Source organism: Rhinoderma darwinii, chromosome 3 (assembly GCF_050947455.1).
Source record: "Rhinoderma darwinii isolate aRhiDar2 chromosome 3, aRhiDar2.hap1, whole genome shotgun sequence".
In the NCBI taxonomy this organism is placed as follows: Eukaryota; Metazoa; Chordata; class Amphibia; order Anura; family Rhinodermatidae; genus Rhinoderma; species Rhinoderma darwinii.
The window spans coordinates 177,656,182-177,677,069 of record NC_134689.1 but is presented as its reverse complement, the minus strand read 5'-3'; the positions used below and the strand labels follow the sequence as shown (position 1 = coordinate 177,677,069).

At 40.8% G+C, this 20,888-nt stretch overlaps 1 protein-coding gene across 2 annotated transcripts in view; it reads right to left on the bottom strand.

Annotated features, from left to right (window-relative positions):
• Window positions 1-20,888, bottom strand: part of ZNF277 (zinc finger protein 277) — a 72,828-nt gene that overhangs the window by 35,064 nt on the left and 16,876 nt on the right. For both annotated transcript variants that reach the window (XR_012882394.1, XM_075857087.1), the window contains exons 2-4: window positions 17,713-17,914; window positions 11,271-11,359; window positions 9,504-9,586 (exon numbers count right to left, since the gene is read on the bottom strand). Coding sequence is in view for 1 of the 2 variants with exons in the window: in XM_075857087.1 (XP_075713202.1) it covers window positions 9,504-9,586; window positions 11,271-11,359; window positions 17,713-17,914 (374 nt within the window). In the remaining variant the exon portion in view is untranslated. The remainder of the gene's footprint in view (window positions 1-9,503; window positions 9,587-11,270; window positions 11,360-17,712; window positions 17,915-20,888) is intronic.

The window sequence follows — 20,888 nt, the reverse complement described above, 5'->3', positions numbered from 1 at the left end:
ACCAATACACTAGAATAGCTTGTGCTGGTTTCCTGCACATTGATGATTCTCCATAATGGTATACTCTATCTAGACAGTTTTTTTGTACGTGACCCCATTTAAACAGACTTAAAGAGGCTCTGTCACCAGATTTTGCAACCCCTATCTGCTATTGCAGCAGATCAGCGCTGCAATGGAGATAAGAGTAACGTTTTTTTGTTTTTTTTTAAAAACGAGCATTTTTGGCCAAGTTATGACCATTTTTATATTTATGCAAATGAGGCTTTCTAAAGTACAACTGGGCGTGTTTAAAGTTATGTACAACTGGGCGTGTATTATGTGTATGTACATCTGGGCGTTTTTACTTCTTTTACTAGCTGGGCGTTGTGAATAGAAGTGTATGATGCTGACGAATCGGCATCATCCACTTCTCTTCAGAACGCCCAGCTTCTGGCAGTGCAGACACACAGCGTGCTCTCGAGAGATCACGCTGTGACGTCACTTCCTGCCCCAGGTCCTGCATCGTGTCGGACACATCGGCACCAGAGGCTACAGTTCATTCTGCAGCAGCATCAGCGTTTGCAGGTAAGTAGCTACATCGACTTACCTGCAAACGGCGATGCTGCTGCAGAATAAAATGTAGCCTCTGGTGCCGATGTGTCCTCGCTCGTCCGACACGATGCAGGACCTGGGGAAGTGACGTCACAGCGTGATCTCTCGAGAACACGGCTGTGTCTGCACTGCCAGAAGCTGGGCGTTCTGAAGAGAAGTGGATGATGCTGATTCGTCAGAACGCCCAGCTAGTAAAAGAAGTAAAAACGCCAAGATGTAAAACACATAATACACGCCCAGTTGTACTTTAGAAAGCCTCATTTGCATAAATATAAAAATGGTCATAATATGGCCAAAAATGCTCGTTTTAAAAAAAATAAAAACGTTACTGTAATCTACATTGCAGCGTCGATCTGCTGCAATAGGAGATAGGGGTTGCAAAATCTGGTGACAGAGCCTCTTTAAATATTAATAAATATGTAGGAGTATCCTGCTACCACATGTATTAGTAGAAGTGTGTTTAAATTATAGATCTTTTCTAAGGTCACAATAAGCAAGCAAAATAACGAGGCAACCTTAGATAAGTATTCAATTTAGTATTGAATAAACAATTGTAGGGACTGTTTGACAGACTAAACTTTAAATACTGTTTAAAGTTTAAATGCTGTTTAAATGCTGTAACTCACAGAGACGCTACAGAAGTGTCAGGATTCTGAATACACATCCCGTCCTGGCTGGAGGTAATGTATATTCATTGTCAGGACACTGCAGTAATGTTATAGTGTGTTTATGTGACTGCACATAGCGATATAGCTATATCGCTATCTGCAGTGTAAATGAATGGAGAGGAGTGTATGACGCTGATTGGTCAGCGTCATACACTCCTCTGTACAACGCCCACTTGGTCATATAGTAAAACACACCCAGTTGTCCATTGAGAAACTCCTTAGCATAAATTTAATATAAGTCATAACTATGATTGTTTTTCTAAATAAAAAACACTGCTGTAATCTACATTACAGCGCCGATCACATTGTGTGCAATAAAGGCCACTTATAATGTGGTGACAGAGCCTCTTTAATGCCATTTCTAGATTAAGCATATTTTAGATGGTTTTTATTGGTTTAGAAAAGCCATTTTGAAAATAGCAGATTAGGGAATTCTGAGTTACTAAAGGACCCTCATCTGTTAGCCAGAGCAGAGAGTGCATATAAAAAGTCTCTTGCACTAGATTACACCTACAAATTAAAGATCCATATTAATTCCAATTTTGTTTCATTGAAAAAATGCTGCCAATACATTTAAATGGTTTTATTCACATCCTTTTTTTATACGCACATTTTTTTAATTGCATGGCATTTTTTCAATATGCAACATGTTCCAATGGATGCGTATGGGTACCATTTATAGCCCATAGAAGTCAATGGGTTAAATTTAAAAACGCATGCTCCGTGTTTGCATAGTTCAAATGTGGTTTTTTCCCATCATCCATATTTCTCCAATATTACAAAAGCTTACAAAAACAGAAATCATTTTTTTAATCCTTTTAAAAAAAAAAAAAAAAAAAAAAAAGCACATACGGATGAAAATAGACAATTCAGAATACAAAAACAGAATTGTAATAAAAAATGTATTTGTCATCAGTTTTTGATTCATATTTTCATATGCGTGTGAATGAACCCTTACACAGACAGCCTATTGATTTCAATGGACACTATATATTGCTTCTTTAACCCCTTGCCGCTCCTGGACGTACTATTGGGTCATGGTAGCTGTAGTGTTCGTGCACCATGACCTAATAGTACGTCACGGGAGGAACGGCCATTTTGGCCGTCTTCCCGACACATACAAGAGCTGTGACAGCTGCTGTCTCATACAGCAGTTGCCACAGCTCCTATAGCGGGGACCGATCACTGTGTCCCCGCTGATTAACCCCTTAGAAGCCACGTTCAAAAGCGATTGTCGATTTTTAGGAGTTAAACCACCGACGGCCCGCTACGTGATAGCGGGCAGCGATGGTTGCTATGGCAACCGGACGCCTAATAATGGCGTCCGGCTATGCCATCTACGGAAGCCTAGTGGGTCCTGACAAAGTCAGGACCCACTATGCTTGCTGTCAGTGAGTAGCTGACAGCTCTAATACACTGCACTACGCATGTAGTGCAGTGTATTAGAATTGCAATCAGGGCTTCCTGCCCTCATGTCCCCTAGTGGGACAAAGTAATAAAAGTTGTGTAAAAATAAGAAAATCAAAGTTTTAAAAGTAATGAAAGTAAAAATCCCCCTTTTTCCCTTATCAGTCCTTTATTATTAATAAAAATAAACAAACTATATATAATTTGTATCGACGCGTCCGTAACGGCCTGAACTACAAAATTATTTCGTTATTTATCCCGCGTGGTGAACGCCATAAAAGAAAATAATAATAAACCGTACCACAATCACAATTGTTTGGTCACTTCACCTCCCAAAAATGGAATAAAGAGAGATCAAAAAGTCGCATGTACCTAAAAATGGTACTGATCGAAACTAAAGTTCGTTACGCAAAAAATAAGTCCTCGCACGGCTTTATTGATGGAATAATAAAAAAGGTATGGCTCCGAATATGGCAATACAAAAAGTAAATGATTTTTTCCAGAAATTATTTTATTGTGCAAACACCATAAGACATAAAAAAAACTATAAACATCTGGTATCGCCATAATCATATCGCCACGCAGAATAAAATAAATATGTCATTTATAGCGCACGGTGAACGCTGTAAAAAAAAAAAAAATAGAATAAAAAACAATAATAGTATTGCTGTTTTTTTAGTCACCACACCTCTTAAAAATAGAATAAAAACTGATCAAAAAGCCGCATGCACCCCATGAAAACTACAATGAATTCCTCAAGGGGTCTAGTTTCCAAAATAGGGTCACTTTTAGGGGTTTCCACTGTTTTGGGACCACAAGACCTCTTCAAACCGGACATGGTGCCTAATAAAAAGGAGGCCTCAAATTCCACTAGGTGCTCCTTTGCTTCGGAGGCCGGTGCTTCAGTCCATTATCACACTAGGGCCAGATGTGGGATATTTCTCAAAACTGCAGAATCTGGGCAATAAATATTGAGTTGCGTTTCTCTGGTAAAACCTTCTGTTTTACAGGAAAAAATTGAATAAAAAGGATTTTCTAACAAAAAAAAGAAATATGTAAACTTCACCTCTACTTTGCTCTAAATTCCTGTGAAACACATAAAGGGTTAATAAACTTTCTAAATGCTGTTGTGAATACTTTGAGGGGTCTAGTTTCTAAAATGGGGTGTTTCATAGGGGTTTCTAATATATGGGCCCTCAAAGCAACTTCAGAACTGAACTGGAACCTAAAAAAAAAATGAGGTAATACTTCGCTTTTTACATTATGCTGACAATGAGCAGTGCCCACCCCGAGATGACCCCAGTTTTGACCGTTTGTATAAACGGAGACCCCTATTAGACCATTTTAGTGCCCGTTTTCCCAAGCATACACCCCTGAGAAGTGCATTTTTATTGAGGAGTCCCTGGTACATTTTAAAGGGAGGGTTCAATTCCGCGAGTACCTGCCGAGTAAGAGGGCAAGGTATGGCGTGAAGATGTATAAGCTGTGCGAGAGTGCATCAGGGTATACCTACAAATTTAGGATATATGAAGGGAAGGACACCAGAATGCCCCCCCCCCCCTTTACTGGGAGTTAATGCCAAAAATTGTGTGGGATTTGGTGCACCCACTGCTGGACCAGGGTTACAACCTCTACCTGGATTATTTTTATACCACTGCCCCACTCTGCAAGTGCCTCGCATCCAGAAGTCCTGCGGCATGCGGCACTACTAGAAGAAATCTGAGAGGCCTCCCTAAGACTCTGCTTGGGAAAAACTCAGAAGGGGTGACAGCAGGGCACAATCTAGCAGCAACACCTATTGTGTGTCAAGTACAAGAGAGATGTCCCTGTATTGACGACAATACATGGCCACACCAGTACCCATGTACCTGTACGAGGTAACAGTACAGAGACCCCCAAACCAGACTGCATCCTGGACTGCAATAGGTACATGGGAGGGGTGGACTTGTCAGATCAAGTCCTGAAGCCCTACAGCCATGCGGTGTGGTATAAGAAGCTGGCCGGGCACATCATACAGATGGCATTCTACAATGCGTACGTGCTACATCGATGTGCAGGCCAGACGGGAACTTTCCTGGAATTTCAAGAGGTGTTTATCACGAACCTAATCTAGGGACAAAAACGGGGGGGGGGGGGGGGGGGCTTCCAGTACTTCTGGAAGCGAGGCCACACGCATCGTACCAGGGCAACACTTTCCATGAGAAGTTCCCCAAACTGGCAAGAAAGGAAATGTTAATAGTAGGGTATTGCCGTACCCAGGAGAACCCACATTACAATTTATAGGGTATGTATCTCCGGTGGCGCATGCTGGGCACAATATATTGGATATTGAAATGGCATACGAGATTACGCGGTAAATGATGAGATCACGCTTCCTTTGCTGTAACTACCATAGAAACAGTAATGAAGTGCAGGGATTGTAAATAGACATCCCGTGGAATGTCTATTCACTGTCTAAACACTTCAGTATTGTTAATGTGTTAGTATAAGACAGCATATAGCGATCTAAAAGGATCCCTATGCGCTGACTAAATGAATGGAGAGGAGTGCATGACGCTGATTGGTCAGCGTCATACACTCCTCTCCACAACGCCCACTTGGTCTAAAGTGAAAATACGCCCACTTGGGCATTAAGCAACTCATTAGCATAAATCTAAAACGCTAATAAAGTGGTAAAAATAGATCTTTTTTAAATAAAAAGCTCTGCTGTCACTGTACATTATAGCGCCCATCTTATGTAGGAGATACGGCACTTATAATGTGGTGACAGAGCCTCTTTAAGGCCAAAACTCGGCTGCGTCCTTAAGGGGTTAATTTTTCCTGCAGTGCCACGACAGAAGGAAATACTTTCTGTCAGATTCCCCAACAAATAACAGCTGATCATCATTGTGGTTTCCAGTAGAGGGACGCCCTGTGATCACCTTATACTCAGGGGATCCTTCTAACAAAAAGTTATTTCACAAGGCAGAGAATCCCTTTAAAAGTTATTGAGCTTTGAGGTCTCAATATTACAACATACATCAGCGTTGTTTGTTAAAAAGAAGAATATACTATTTTATTGTACGGAGTCTGAAAAGAGGATATCTGAAATCAATGGTTTTCTCTGGTTTGGACAACATTTTTTAGATTGTGGGTCAATTAATGGGCATCTTTTGATTTCAACGACCGCAGCCTTACAGAGGCAAATGCCAATCTTTACAGGGCACTCTGTTTTTAAACTTAATGTGCCGTAACATGGCACAATAAAAGGGATTATTTGAATAAGGTGGAGTCTGGTACTATTCCAGGCACTCTTCTTAGGCCGGGCTCCCATGGGTCGGATACGCTGCATAACACTGCGCAGCGTATCCGACCCGCAGTACCTTCGCTCTGAAAAATCGCACCACATCTCCAATGCGGAAAAAGCGCTGGGGAGAAAAAAAACTATCATACTTACCCCCTCCCACTTCTCTGCACGTAGTCCAGCCTTCCTGGATGATGTTGCAGGCCATGCGACGCTGCAGCGGTCACAAGGGATGCAACGTCATCCCGGGAGGCCAGACTGCAGGAAGAAGCATAGAATTCTGGGTAAGTAGGATTTTTTTTTTCTGACTTGCAATTTTTGCAACAAAATCGCTGCAAATTCGTTGCAAAAGTCACAACACATGGCTTTCTGTTTCAGGTTTTGCATTCCCATTGATTTCACTGGGGAAAAAACGCAACAGAAAAGCAATGAAAACGCTGCATAAGTGGACATGCTGCAGATTTTAATTCCGCACCACAGGTCAATTTATTAACGTTTAAGATGTTCTTAATCTCATCCACTTTGCTGCTACTGTAAATGCTGCAGAATTTCCGCACAGAATTCCAAAGCGGAAATTCAGCGTTTGGGAGCCAGGCCTTATAGTACTCTTTTAGGGTTAATGCACACAGGTTGGATTTGCTGTAGAAAATGCCGGCAGACAGTCTGATTTTTGGCCAAATATGCCACTGCGGAGAAGAGGGGGGGGGATTTAAGAAAATAAAATACTGAGCTATACATTCCTGCTGGTCTCTGCTAAGCTGGCCTTCTGTTATAAAGGCTCGTACCATGTGACGCTGCAGCCTATGGCTGGTTACAGCGGTTACATTAGGACAAAAAGGTTATCCCAGGAGGCCGGCAAAACACAGACCAGCCGGGTTGTTGTTCTCTGAAACAAACGCCCAACATACCGCAGCATAAATTGACATGCAGCAGACTAAAAAAAACCTGCCCCACAGATCAATTTCTGCAAGGAGATTTTGCACATAGTGTGGTCACCCACCTTGCGGCTACTGTAATATGCTGCAGATTTTCAGATGGAAAATCTGCAGCAAGTATGCTACGTGTGCAGGGGACCCTGATTTCCACACATGAACTCGACTGCACCTTCACTGGTACTAGTTTACCTCCAAATAGCCTAGATACTCATATGCTTTGTGACTTTTTATGTGGCCGCGTCCCGCATCAATAAAAGTATTTTCTGTCATTAACTACTATTTTAGTCTTATTATTTCAATGAAGTTATTTTTCTTCATAATAACCATACTGCTTGTTCACTTAAAGGTTTAGAATATAAAGAAACAAAACAGAATTTAGAAAAAAGAAAAAAAAAAAAAGTTCAGCATATTATTTTCCCTTCCAACAAATAAATGTTCTTGCTGACTGTTTAAAAACGGAGCTGTCTGTTGCTGATGGAAACTATATTAGGCTAGACCGCATCCATTATCCTGACACTGGAAGCAACTGCATTGTAATGAAGAACTAGGATAGATGTGGAGAAAAGAAGGGTTGTTGAAATCAGGATCCGAAAACAAGGTCTGAGATGCAAATACAACGAGTGCCGAAAGCGTGCTGCTGAAGACACTGAGCAGAACTAGGACAGCTAAGAGTGACGGCAGGATGTGGACCGAAATATGTATGAAGCACTTCCTAGAATTATGAAGAGGCGATGCAGCCCACTTATTTATAAGAAAAACAAGTATGTTGTAGCTGCATGTATTACAGAAGAAATGAGAAAGCTCTTTTGACAGTCTACATGTGCGATCATATACTAAATACAATCAGATTTTAAAATCAAATTAAAGACATTAAATTTAAAGCAAAAATGTAATGTAGTATTCTTGATCATTTCATCAGTAGATAAGTGAATGAAGTGAGGATACTTTTCATTTATAGAAGCAAGTTAACAAAAGTATTAAATACAAAAACGGAACACGAAAACCTAAAAAACTGAATGGAGAAAAAAAAATTATGAACATAAAAAGCAAACCCTTGCTTACTTGTCAGTCAGCAGGTGATTTAGGAAGCCCAGTGTTTACAAGCTGAGCAGCTGAATGAGGGTGTGACTACTGCAGTCTATTTCACAGATATGCTAGAATGTCCTAGAATGACTATGGTCTAAGAGAACTGCACACCGCCCTCAACATTGTAAAATACAGTGGGGGAGGTAAATACGGTCATATGATGCATTCATTTACCAGATGACGAAGTTAGAATTAAGTGAAGTAAATCTATAGCGATTGGACGATCGGATAGTGAAGTACCCTAGTGGGACTGGTAAAAAAAAAAAAAGTAGAAAAAAAAAGTTTCATAAATAAAAAATTTACAAAAAATAAAATAAAAAAAATAAAAACCCACTTTTTTCCTCACAAACGGCTTTATTATTAAAAAAAAGTTACACATATTTGGTATCGCCGCATCCGTAACTACCCAAACTATAAAGTTGTTACATAATTTAACCCGCTCGGCGAACGCCGTAGAAAATAAAATAAAAAAAAAACATGTTTTCCGTCAATCCCACCTTAAAAAAAAAATGTGATAAAAGTGATCAAAAAGTCGCATGTACTCCAAAATGGTATCAATGAAGTCGTCCCGCAAAAAAAAACAAAAAAAAACAAAAAACTTTCATACAGCTGCATCGGCGGGAAAAAAAAAAAAGTTATGGCTCTTCAAATATGGAGACACAAAAACAAATAATTAAAAAAAAAAAAAAAAAAAGATTTCACTGTGTAATAGTAGCAAAACATACAAGATCTATATAAATTTGGTATCGTTGAAATTGTAACAACCCGCTAAATAAAGTTAGTGTTATTTATACCACACAGTAAACTGCGTAAATTTAGGATGCAAAAAAGGGTGGCGAAATTGCTGTTTTTTTCTATTACCCCCCCCCCCCGTAAAAAAAGTTAATCAATAAATTATATGTACCCAAAGATGGTGCTATTAAAAAACACAACTTGTCCCGCAAAAAAAAAAAAAAAAAAAGTCCTTATACAGCTATGTCGACGCAAAAATAAAAAAGTTATAGCTCTTTGAATTAGTCGATGGAAAATGTAAAAAATAGCTTGGTCATTAAGGTTTAAAATAGGCTGGTCATTAAGGGGTTAAACTTTATTTACCAAGAAAGGAAAGATAAAAAACAGCTATTAAGGTTCGACACAGTGGTTAACCCCTTCCCGACATCTGCCGTACATGGGGAGGAAGGGACTGAGCTTGCTCCATACGCTGCGGGTGTCAGCTGTACATTACAGTTAACACCCTGCTCTAACAATCGAAGCGTTTCTGGGTTTTTTTCTATTCCACAGCACACAATTTTTAAAAGTTTCATTAAATGGTGCCATTAAATCTCGTCCTGCAAAACAAAAAGCCCTCATACGACAACGTCGACGGAAAAATAAAAAAAAGTTAGGACTCTTGGAATGCGGAGAGAAAATACCAAAAATAAAAATGTCTGTGGCAGGAAGGGGTTAAAAAGCAAAACAAAATCTGACTGGATGTACCACCATTTCAGTTAGCTGTACATTAATATAGGCATGCTGCGATTCCAGATTATTTACCAATCTTTCCTGCTGGAGCTCTTCCCGCAGAATTCGGTCTTCTGGTAAAACATCACACAAGAGGAAGTAGTTTTCTTGCTGGTCTGCAGGTGAGGAAATATAATAACTGTATAAAATAGCCAAACTAGTGTAACTCCATTTTATTTATTTTTTTAAACTTTGAAACTTGTGATGTGTCATAGAAACACGTTAGAAGTTTTCATAGGTGGAGGTCCGTAAGATAGCATCCTCAGCGATCGCTAGAGTGAAGGGGCACAGCAACGAGAGCTCCATGCCCATTCAGCTTTTAGTTTGCAGATCTCCACAGTACTGTTGACAGTGCTCCGATTGACTTTTATAGGATTATAGTGTGCAAAAGTATCTTAAGGCCCTATTACACGTGCAAATGCTCGTTCATTGGCTGATCTGCTTTTTTATGCAGCATTAAAAATCATAGTTGTCGGCAGCATATCTTCCTGTGTAATCACGGAGACGTGCTGCCGACATGATGAAAATGCATAGGGACGAGTGTTCATAGTAACAATTGCTCTTCCCAATACATATCCAACCATTGCTCCGTGTCAAAGGAGCAAACGAGCGCTGATCAACGAGCGGTCTCGTTGATCGGCGCTAGTTTACACGGCTCACATCGGGCTGTGTAATAGGACCCTTCGTCGCAATAAATGTTGGAGCGTTAACAACAGCTAAGAGATCCGCAAACCAAAGGTCAAATGGCCACCAGTAATATCATGAGATTACACAATGTTAAATGTAAGATACATGAAACTGTAATATATCTCGTTAGGAAAAAGTTACATCTTTCCCACTTTATAGCAGCCTGTCGTTCCTTACCTTCCTGCAGTTTTCTGTAAAGGCTCAGAAACCTCTTCAGTCACCAAAACACTTGTCTTCAGTAAGGGTATGTTCACACGGCTTATTTTCTGCCGTTTTTCGGCCCGTAAACGGCCGAAAAATCGGAAGTAGAACGCTTCCAAACATCTGCCTATTAATTTCAATGGGATAAACGGCGTTCTGTTCCGACGGGGCATTTTTTTACCTGCCCGTTTTTCATTGACTCTATAGAAAAACAGCTCCAAAAACGTCCGTAAAAAAACTCAGTGAAAAACGCAAGTTGCTAAAAAAAAACGCCTGAAAATCAGGAGCTGTTTTCCCTTGAAAACAGCTTTGTATTTTCAGACGTTTTTTGCTAAGTGTGTGAACATACCCTAACACAGTAATTGAAGACACAGAGAACAGGAAAGGGAGTAGGGGGATCATGCTGTAGTCTCTCTGCCTCAGCATTTGTAAGACTCATGCTGTGAGAGGGGAGGAAGCCTTACCTCATAATTTGAGAAGCACTACCTTAAGCCACTGATTAAAAACGTGCCCTAACATTTAACTTAAAACCAAAGAGCAAAATAAACTTATCTAGTTAAAAGCTGTATTCCAGCTAAAAAGGTCTAAAAAAAAAAAAAACTATACATAGGCCACAACCCCATGAGTAATGCTCCATTAGGCAAAGCTTTTATTAAAAACAACTGCAACTATGCTGAATGGTATTCTAAACTGTAAGGTTGGTCCAGATTGGCTGCTTTGTATAAGCACAATCCCAACACAAGCTCATAATGATAGTGCATGGAAAGTTGATTTTCCATACAGTAACGACATAACGTTAAGAAAAATACAAATGACTAAACCACCAGTGGAAAAAAACGTGTCTTAGAAAGAGGGAAAAGTGGAATTTACAGTACAGTGCTCTTTCAGAGCCTCCATCACAATTATACCAACCTTCGGGTGCTTGAGAATTGGTTCTTATTACTGAACAAAAATCTGTGATTTCTTGCTTTGTAAATCTTTCTTTCCAATATATAATATATCTAGAAAATAAGAAAATGTAAGTTTACAAAGCATGGAACGAATAAGCACAAGTTAAACATCGTACTCTCACGGCTACACTATATATAGAGTAACATACTGGCAGCCCAGTAAACTGCCCTTTGAATAGCAACTTACAACATTCCACAATAAAATCTGAACACCTTTGTAAATATTTAGATGTGAGACCACATACCTGACAACAAAGTGGGGAGTCATGATACATCGAAGCTTCAATACTGTTTCGATACTGTGCATCCCCAAACGGTTCGATACCGTTGTTTCATGTATTTTGATACAAAGCTGTGCGGCCGCACAGCTTAGCATTGTAACACATGAATGTATGAGACCGGGGCTGTGGCTGTGTAATACAGCCATTGCCCCGCTCCCGAGTCCTGACATGTGCGCGCGGTCAGGATGAGGTGATGCGGCCAGCGCTGCACTAATGAGCGGCGGCACTGAAGACAGAACATGGCGGGCGCACTACAAAACACCCCCATGTTCTGTCCTCAGTGCCTGAACTCATTAGTGCAGCACCGGCCGCATCTCCTAAGGCTGACTGCGCGTGCACTTATTGTCAGGAGCGGGGCAATGTCTGTATTACACAGCCGCAGCCCCGCTCTATAACGGCGCAGATCTGAGAAACCTCTCATCTCCGCCGCTATTCCCCTGAATGCTGCGATCAAAGCGGACTGCAGCTTCAGGAGAACATGAGAAGGGGGAATTCCTGTGACGCGATCGAGGGCCATACCATATATGGCCAAACAGCCCAGGGTCCATTGAAGGACCCCAGGGCTGTCTTACCATATTTCCTGTTAGGGCATACTTAGGTATGTCCCAACAACTGCCTGTGTACTATACATACACAATATAGTATTGGCGCGGCCATAATAACCTTCACAACAATTTTTTTTTCATCATTTATGATGTGTACGCTGTCAAAAAATAAAAACTACTTTCACTTATTAATGTGGGGCACGAGGTGTGATGAATTTAACCTCCATGTGCCTCACATTAATAGTAATTAACCCCATCATGTACCTTACACATTAACCCATTATGACTGAGAAACATGATGGGGTTAATTACTATTAATGTGAGGCACCTTCAAAATTCATCACACCTCGCGCCTCACATCAGAAAATGGAAGAACATTTTTTTTTTTTATTACTGTCGGCAACGTATAATTTTGGTATCGAAATCGCAATACTACACAAAGTATCGGTATCGAAGTCCAATTTCTGGTATCGTGACATCCCTACAACAAAGTGGAGATAAAACTCTGTCTGTTACAGAGGGAAACCAACAGAAATTTGAAAGCAGTTGTGCGGAATAGAATCCACTAAAAGTGGGTGGTCACCGCACTGCTGCCACTCCTTCAGATGTCAAACATTCAAGAACCATGTGAAAATAGCACATATTCCCAGCTAAACCAGAAGCACCAAAAGAACGTGTCATGTCAGGCCTGTCCAATGTGAAATTTAAAAGTTTTACAACATGGTAAACTGCACCCTTAAGAAAAGTCTGAAATACAATCCCATTTACTGGACTACAGGACATGGGCTTATTCAATTTTTCAGCTAATGTAATCGATAAAGTATGTTTAGGTGGCTGGCTACATGTTTAGGTGGCTAAATAGGAGTCTTCATGTAGCGATCATCAGTAATGGGAAATGTACTGTATATTTGTCTTAAAGGGGTTGTCTCATCACAGACAATCCCTTTAATCTGTGAGCCGCTAGGTCAGGCTCCCTGGGCTCACACCTGACAAACATTTGCCCTGCAGCTGCACATTACATGAACAGCTCGCCAGAGGCATCATATGGACAGGGGTTGTCCTGATGGGATAATAACCCTTCTAAACTGCAAATATAAACCCAGTATTAGCAACAAACAGGCCCACATAATAAAAAAACTGCATAATCACAGCTATAACTGGTTTGGCACTTTCAATGTTAAACTTTATCCTTCCATTATTATGTACTGATTTGCAGTGAATCTGTAAAGTGCTGCTTTTCCATGGTAACAGTAAAAATGTCTCATAAGGTTTCAATATCAAATTAGTGCTTCAAGATATTTTGTATATAAAAAAAATAAAAAAAAAATTGAATATATGCGCTGAAGAAGATACTGCTAAACAATTCTAAGCTTTTAGTACACCAGAAACAATTCCAAATCTCCAAATTATTAACCCCATGGCGACATACGATGTACTATTACTGTGTTGTCGCCAAGGGGAGGTATGGAGCGCGCTCCATACTCGGCGGGTGACAGCTGTTTTATACAGCAGACACCTCACTCCAGCGGGTGGAAGCAAAGTTCACTTTGATTCCGCCCGTTTAAGGCTGGGTTCACACAACCTATTTTCAGACGTAAACGAGGCGTATTATGCCTCGTTTTACGTCTGAAAATACGGCTCCAATACGTCGGCAAACATCTGCCCATTCATTTGAATGGGTTTGCCGACGTATTGTGCAGACGACCTGTCATTTACGCGTCGTCGTTTGACAGCTGTCAAACGACGACGCGTAAAAATACAGCCTAGTCAAAAGAAGTGCAGGACACTTCTTGGGATGTTTTTGGAGCTTTTTTCTAATAGACTCCAATGAAAACCGCTCCAAAAACGGACGTAAAAAACGCCGCGAAAACGGCACGAAAAACGCGAGTTGCTCAAAAAACGTCTGAAAATCAGGGGCTGTTTTCCCTTGAAAACAGCTCTGTATTTTCAGACGTTTTTGGTCACTACGTGTGCACCCTTACACTTTAAATGCCGGGGTCAATTGTGTCCGCAGCTTTTAAAATTGTTAAAAATCAGTGCGGCGCCCCCTCAAACACGCCGTTGCGGTCAGCCGTTTACAATGGTTGTTATGGCAGCCTGGGGGCCTAATAAAGGCCCCCAGGTCTGCCATCTTTGTACTCCTCTGAAGCTCCAAAGGAGACTGTCCGTATCATGACATACTGCAATACATTAGTTGGATCGCTGGTTTAAGTCTCCTAGGGGGACTAATAAAAAAAAAAAAAAGTAAAAAACAGTTCAATAAAAGTTTTTTTTTAGGTTTAAAAAAAAATAAGGATTAAAAGTTCAAAAAAAAACTTTTTTCCCATTTTTCCCCTAAGGTAATGTTAAAAATTTTTTTTAACAGTTAACATAACTGGTATCGCCGCATCCGTAAATGTCCGAACTATCACAATATAGCGTTGTTTAACCCGCTCGGTGATCGTAAAAATAAAAAATTATAAAACACATAAATTGCTATTTTTTTGTCACCTTAGCTCTCCAAAAAAAATTAAATAAAAGTGATCAAAAAGTCGCTTATACCCCAAAATGGTATCTGTGAAAACTACAGCTCACCTCACAAAAATTAAGCCATCACATTGTTAAATTGACGGAAAAATAAAAAAAGTTATGGTATGGCTCCCAGAACATGGTGACGCAAAACATTTTTTATTTTTAGCAAATAATTTTTTTTTTTATTTTTTTTTAAAGTGGTAAAACATAAAACAAAACATATAAATTTGGTATCGCCGTAATTGTATAAACCTGTAGAATAAGGTGCACATGTAGTTTTTATCGCCTGATGGACACCGTTTTTTTTTTTCCTATTTCACCCCATAAATAATTATTTTTCAGCTTCCCAGTACATTATACGGCACAATAAATGGTGCCATGACAAACAACAACTTGTCCCGCAAAAAAAACAGCCCTCATACAGCTATGTTAACAAAAAAACAAAAGAAGTTATGGCTTTTGGAAGGCAGGGAGGAAAAAATTAAAATGGAAAAACTGAAATTGGCCGTGTCTCCAAGGGGTTTAAGAGTAACTGTTGTTTCAGCAAACTTTTGACATGTCATTGTGACAGGTTTGACGTTTTGACTGGTGGCGGTCTGGGTGCCAACGATTGTTAAAATGAACGGCATAAGCGCTCACCCGAGGGCTTTGCCTGCGATCAGCAATCCCAGCACGCCTGAAGATGGACTCACATAGAAAGTCTATGAGTGCGTGATCAGGCTTAAAGAGGCTCTGTCACCAGATTTTGCAACCCCTATCTGCTATTGCAGCAGATAGGCGCTGCAATGTAGATTACAGTAACGTTTTTATTTTAAAAAAACGAGCATTTTTGGCCAAGTTATGACCATTTTTGTAGTTATGCAAATGAGGCTTGCAAAAGTCCAAGTGGGTGTGTTTAAAAGTAAAAGTCCAAGTGGGCGTGTATTATGTGCGTACATCGGGGCGTTTTTAATACTTTCACTAGCTGGGCGCTCTGATGAGAAGTAACATCCTCTTCTCTTCAGAACGCCCAGCTTGTGACAGTGCAGATCTGTGACGTCACTCACAGGTCCTGCATCGTGACGGCCACATCGGCACCAGAGGCTACAGTTGATTCTGCAGCAGCATCAGCGTTTGCAGGTAAGATCGACTTACCTGCAAACGCTGATGCTGCTGCAGAATCAACTGTAGCCTCTGGTGCCGATGTGGCCGTCACAATGCAGGACCTGTGAGTGACGTCACAGATCTGCACTGTCACAAGCTGGGCGTTCTGAAGAGAAGAGGATGTTACTTCTCATCAGAGCGCCCAGCTAGTGAAAGTATTAAAAACGCCCCGATGTACGCACATAATACACGCCCACTTGGACTTTTACTTTTAAACACACCCACTTGGACTTTTGCAAGCCTCATTTGCATAACTACAAAAATGGTCATAACTTGGCCAAAAATGCTCGTTTTTTTTAAATAAAAACGTTACTGTAATCTACATTGCAGCGCCTATCTGCTGCAATAGCAGATAGGGGTTGCAAAATCTGGTGACAGAGCCTCTTTAAGGCACGCTTACAGACTTTCTATGCGAGTCCATCTTAGGAATACTAGGATTGCTGATCGCAGGCAAAGAGGTGAAGCACTCAGGTGAGTACCCATTGTTTTAGCAATCAGTGGGGGTCTCGGCACCCAGACCCCCACAGATCAGTTCTTCTGACCCGTACGATTGCATATCAGCAAACAGTCATTCTTAACTTTTTTTTATGCAGTTACATCATACATTTCTTTACAGCTTACAAGTGGAGAAACATAGTAACTATACGGTATTGTATTACTTATCTTTTACTGATCTTGAGTAACAGCCTATATTACAGTCCAGAGCTACATTCACAGTTCTTCAGGGCTGAAATCTCCCAGCATTCTCCGCTTTCTGGAAAGCGTAGTCTTTACAATTGCACTGTACAGTGATGTAGTAAAAACTGTCCCACTGCATTACATGATTTCAGCTATTCAGTTCGGGATGGATCTGACGACAAGCTTGTCCACTTCTGAATGATATCCAGTAGAACGGTTAATGCAGTTCTGGACTATAAGACAGGCTGCAGCTCAGAGGAACAAGAACGTTTGTACAGTCAGCAATTATCCTCTCCCCAGGTTGGCCAGGCGTGCATAAGCTTGCATGTTTATTCAAAAGAGAAACTTCTGACAGCGGATCATCTCCTTGCAGAACAAACAATAAGGCATGTGGAAATCCAACATGACACACTCGTTTCCCAGCCAGGATGCCCCCATATGTAATAGATTGTTGGCAGAAGGACAATCCCTTTGGGTTAGGATTCCCTAAAAATAACCTGATCACAAGTAATCCCACTGCCGGGACCACCAGTGATCAGCTCCAATCCAATCCGTGCAGCAGCAAGTGTTAAATATAACTGCAACGCCACCACAGGGGAAAAGTAGAATGACACAGTTGATTTTTACATCAATGGGCTGTGCATGTAATGCATGGACATGTCTTGTCCTCCAGAGCAGGAGATACTCTCTCTGCTCTGGATAATAGATTTGGGTCCTGAATGGGAGACCCCTCTATAAATTCATAATTCCCTAACAGAAAAACCTTGAATGTGTATTGACAGCTTAAAACAAGCCTGCCCCAGCAATAAAGCGCCCCTTCCCAGTAGTCATAGCAGTGGCCACAAAAAGCATCTCCCAACCTACCCATCCCATTGGTCAAAACAAGACTCCCCAATCTACTACTCACCACCATCATGCTCTGGAAACGCTGTCTGCTGGCAAGAAGCTAATACAAGCAGCCTTTTACTGGCTGCTGTATATAGTTTCCTTTGTTCTGCAGGAGTGGTCTGTTATTGCAAGGAGAGATAGAGCTGGATGATGTCAGAGACGAATGCATGACAGGCAGAAAGCCAAACTCGGTCGCCATGTTCGGTCCTGCCTTAGCTTAAAATGACGATGGACATACCCTTTAAAGATTTCATGATTGCATTTAACAGCAAAAATAATGAACCAGTATAGACAGCATATTTGTGGTGTACAACATGCACCGATTTTCAGCAGAAACCACAATTTACAAATAACTTACCTCCGAAAATTTGCTATTAATTTGACATCAGCAATGACCAGCTTATGATCAATGATCATGTGTTTAAGAAGTCCATCCTTCTCTTCCTCTTTATAAGACTCTTCACAAAACATACAAGGGAGTGGTACATTTTCCTCTTGAGGAGAGTCAGCACCGAGACTTTCTGGCAATGAAAGAGATTCCAAGATGCAATCCTTGCTATCTACAACAAAAGGCAACACGAATGTTAAATTCACTAAATGTCATTTTATACAGACATACAAATTTACACTTAAAAAGGCTCTGTCACCACATTATAAGTGCCCTATCTTGTCCATGATGTGACCGGCGCTGTAATGTAGATTACAGCAGTTTTTTTATTTAGAAAAACGATCATTTTTGACGGAGTTATGACCTATTTTAGCTTTATGCTAATGAGTTTCTTAATGGACAACTGGGCGTGTTTTACTTTTTGGCCAAGTGGGCGTTGTACAGAGCAGTGTATGACGCTGACCAATCAGTGACCAGTCAGCGTCATACACTTCTCTCCGTTCATTTACACAGCACATAGCGATATAGCTATATCGCTATGTGCAGCCACATAAACACACTATAACGTTACTGCAGTGTCCTGACAATGAATATACATCACTACCAGCCAGGACGGGATGTCTATTCAGAATCCTGATACTTCTGTAGTGTCTGTGTGATATTTACAGCAAGGCAAGCGTAATCTCACGAGATTAGGATATAACCTGTCATTTCAAACGAGATTAAGTTTGCCTTGCTGTAAATATCACAGACACGCTACAGTAGTGCCAGGATTGTGAATACACATCACGTCCTGGCTGGAGGTAATGTATATTCACTGTCAGGACACTTGAGTAACGTTATAGTGTGTTTATGTGGCTGCACATAGCGATATAGCTATATCGCTATGTGCTGTGTAAATGAATGAAGAAGTGCATGACGCTGATTGGTCACCGTCATACACTCCTCTGTACAACGCCCACATGGCCAAAAAATAAAACACGCCCAGTTGTTCATTAAGAAACTCATTAGCATAAAGCTAATATAGGTCATAACTTGGTCAAAAATGATCGTTTCTCTAAATAAAAAACGCTGCTGTGATCTACATTACAGCGCTGATAATATTATGTACAAGATAGGGCACTTATAACGTGGTGACAGAGTCTCTTTAAAAAAAATTTTTTTATATAATATTGCTTTTAGTATGTGGTTAAAATACATTTTATTTATTTGTTCTTATGTTGTACTTTTTACTTTCTCACTTTTACTTCTCTATGGGGGCTGCCATTTTTTTTTCATCTCTGTATGTGTCGATTAACGACACATACAGAGATGGAATACGGCACATACATCTCCACACAGACAGCGAACGGGATCCGTTCCATTCACTATAGCGTACGCCGTCTGTGTGGGAACGGCGCATGCGCCGCTCCCACACAGACCAAAAGGAAGGTCTTCGGCAGAGCGAAATCCGGCGCCATGTGGACCGGAAGCCGCGGCCGGACAGTAAGATGACTACTTCCGGTCGCGGCTTCCGACCATATGCGAAGGCGCAAGGAATAGGAGCGGAGGCAGCAGCAGGAAAGTTATGTTTGTGTATGTGATGTGTGTATTATGTTCGTGTTATACTGTCTGATTACCACTGTATCTAATACTCCTACACTGTGCACTCGCTCAGAAAATGGTGGCACACAGTGTAGGAGGTTTGAAGATGCAACCGCCTCCTCCTCCTGGCACTAGCCAGGATAAGGGAGGGGGGATTGTGTGAGCACACTAGAGCATGTGCGTCTACCCCAAATTTGCAGCATAAAGCAAGGAGGTTGCTTTACCACATTGCAATGCTGCAATTTTATGAATTGCTCCCTCTAGTGACCAGCACATGGAAATGTTATAAATTATAATAAAATTTTATAATATTTCCTGACTTGTGAAAAAAGTAAAACTATGTGTAATCACTTATATACTAACTGTTTAACTGAAAATAAAAATAAAAAAAATTTCTAGCGACACATTCCCTTTAAGTCAAGGGAAAAACGAGTTCCCTAGCTGAACAGGAAGCATTTATGGACAGACACAATCTGGTGTATGTATTAAAGTAAGTGACCTTCCTCCTCCACAGATCCATGCTTTTAAATGAATTCCAAGCAAATACTCTAGAGAGCTATTACAGCAGGTCTGGAAATCTGTCTATTGTACTGCTGATTATACTGCCAATTTTTTTTTATGCAATTTTATAGCCTGATGAAAAGGACACTTCTGTCAGAAAAACGTGTTTTTTTTTTTAAGAAATTTTTTTTTCCGAATATTTGGCCTTTTTTTAAAAAAAATTGTAAACTTTTTTTTGCCACAATGCATTTAAAATAAGAAATAAAGCAACTTTACAAGTTTTTAATTTTAAAATATCCTTTCATTTTGTGTCTTCAGCACTTATACAAACTATGGTTGCACGATGCATCTAAATATTAATACTATTACGATCCCGTACACCCTCAAATGGTACAATACCGTTAATTCATGTATTTCGATACTAAGCTGTGCGGCGGCGCAGTTCAGTATTGTAACACATGAATGTAGTCAGAGCGGGGATGTGGCTGTGTAATATAGCCATTGCCCCGCTCCTGACAACTGTGCGCGCGCAGTAAGCATGAGGTGATGCACTAATGAGCAGAGGCGTTCGCACTGAAGACAGAGAACATGGCGGGCGAACTGCAAAACACCCCATGTCCTGTCTTTATTGCCAGCGCTGCCACTCAATAGTGAATCGCCGTCCGTATCACATCATGCTGACCGCTCACGCACTTGTTGTCAGGAGCGGGGCAATGGCTGTATTACACAGCCGCAGCCCCGCTCTAACGCGGAGATGAGAAGCCTCATCTCCACCGCTATTCCAATGAATGCTGCGATCAAAGCGGACCGTAGCATTCAAGGGGAGATTGAGAAGGGGGATGCCCCTTGGATCGCGTGACAGGGACATACCATTTATGGGCACCAGGGACATACCATATATGGACAGACAGCCCAGGGTCCATTGAAGGACTCCAGGGCTGTTCTACCATATTTCCTGTTGTTACGGCGTACTTAGGTATGTCCTAACAACTGCCTGTGTACGGTTAGTACACGGGCAAATGTACTGAAATATATATGCCACTACATTAAAGCTTAAAAAT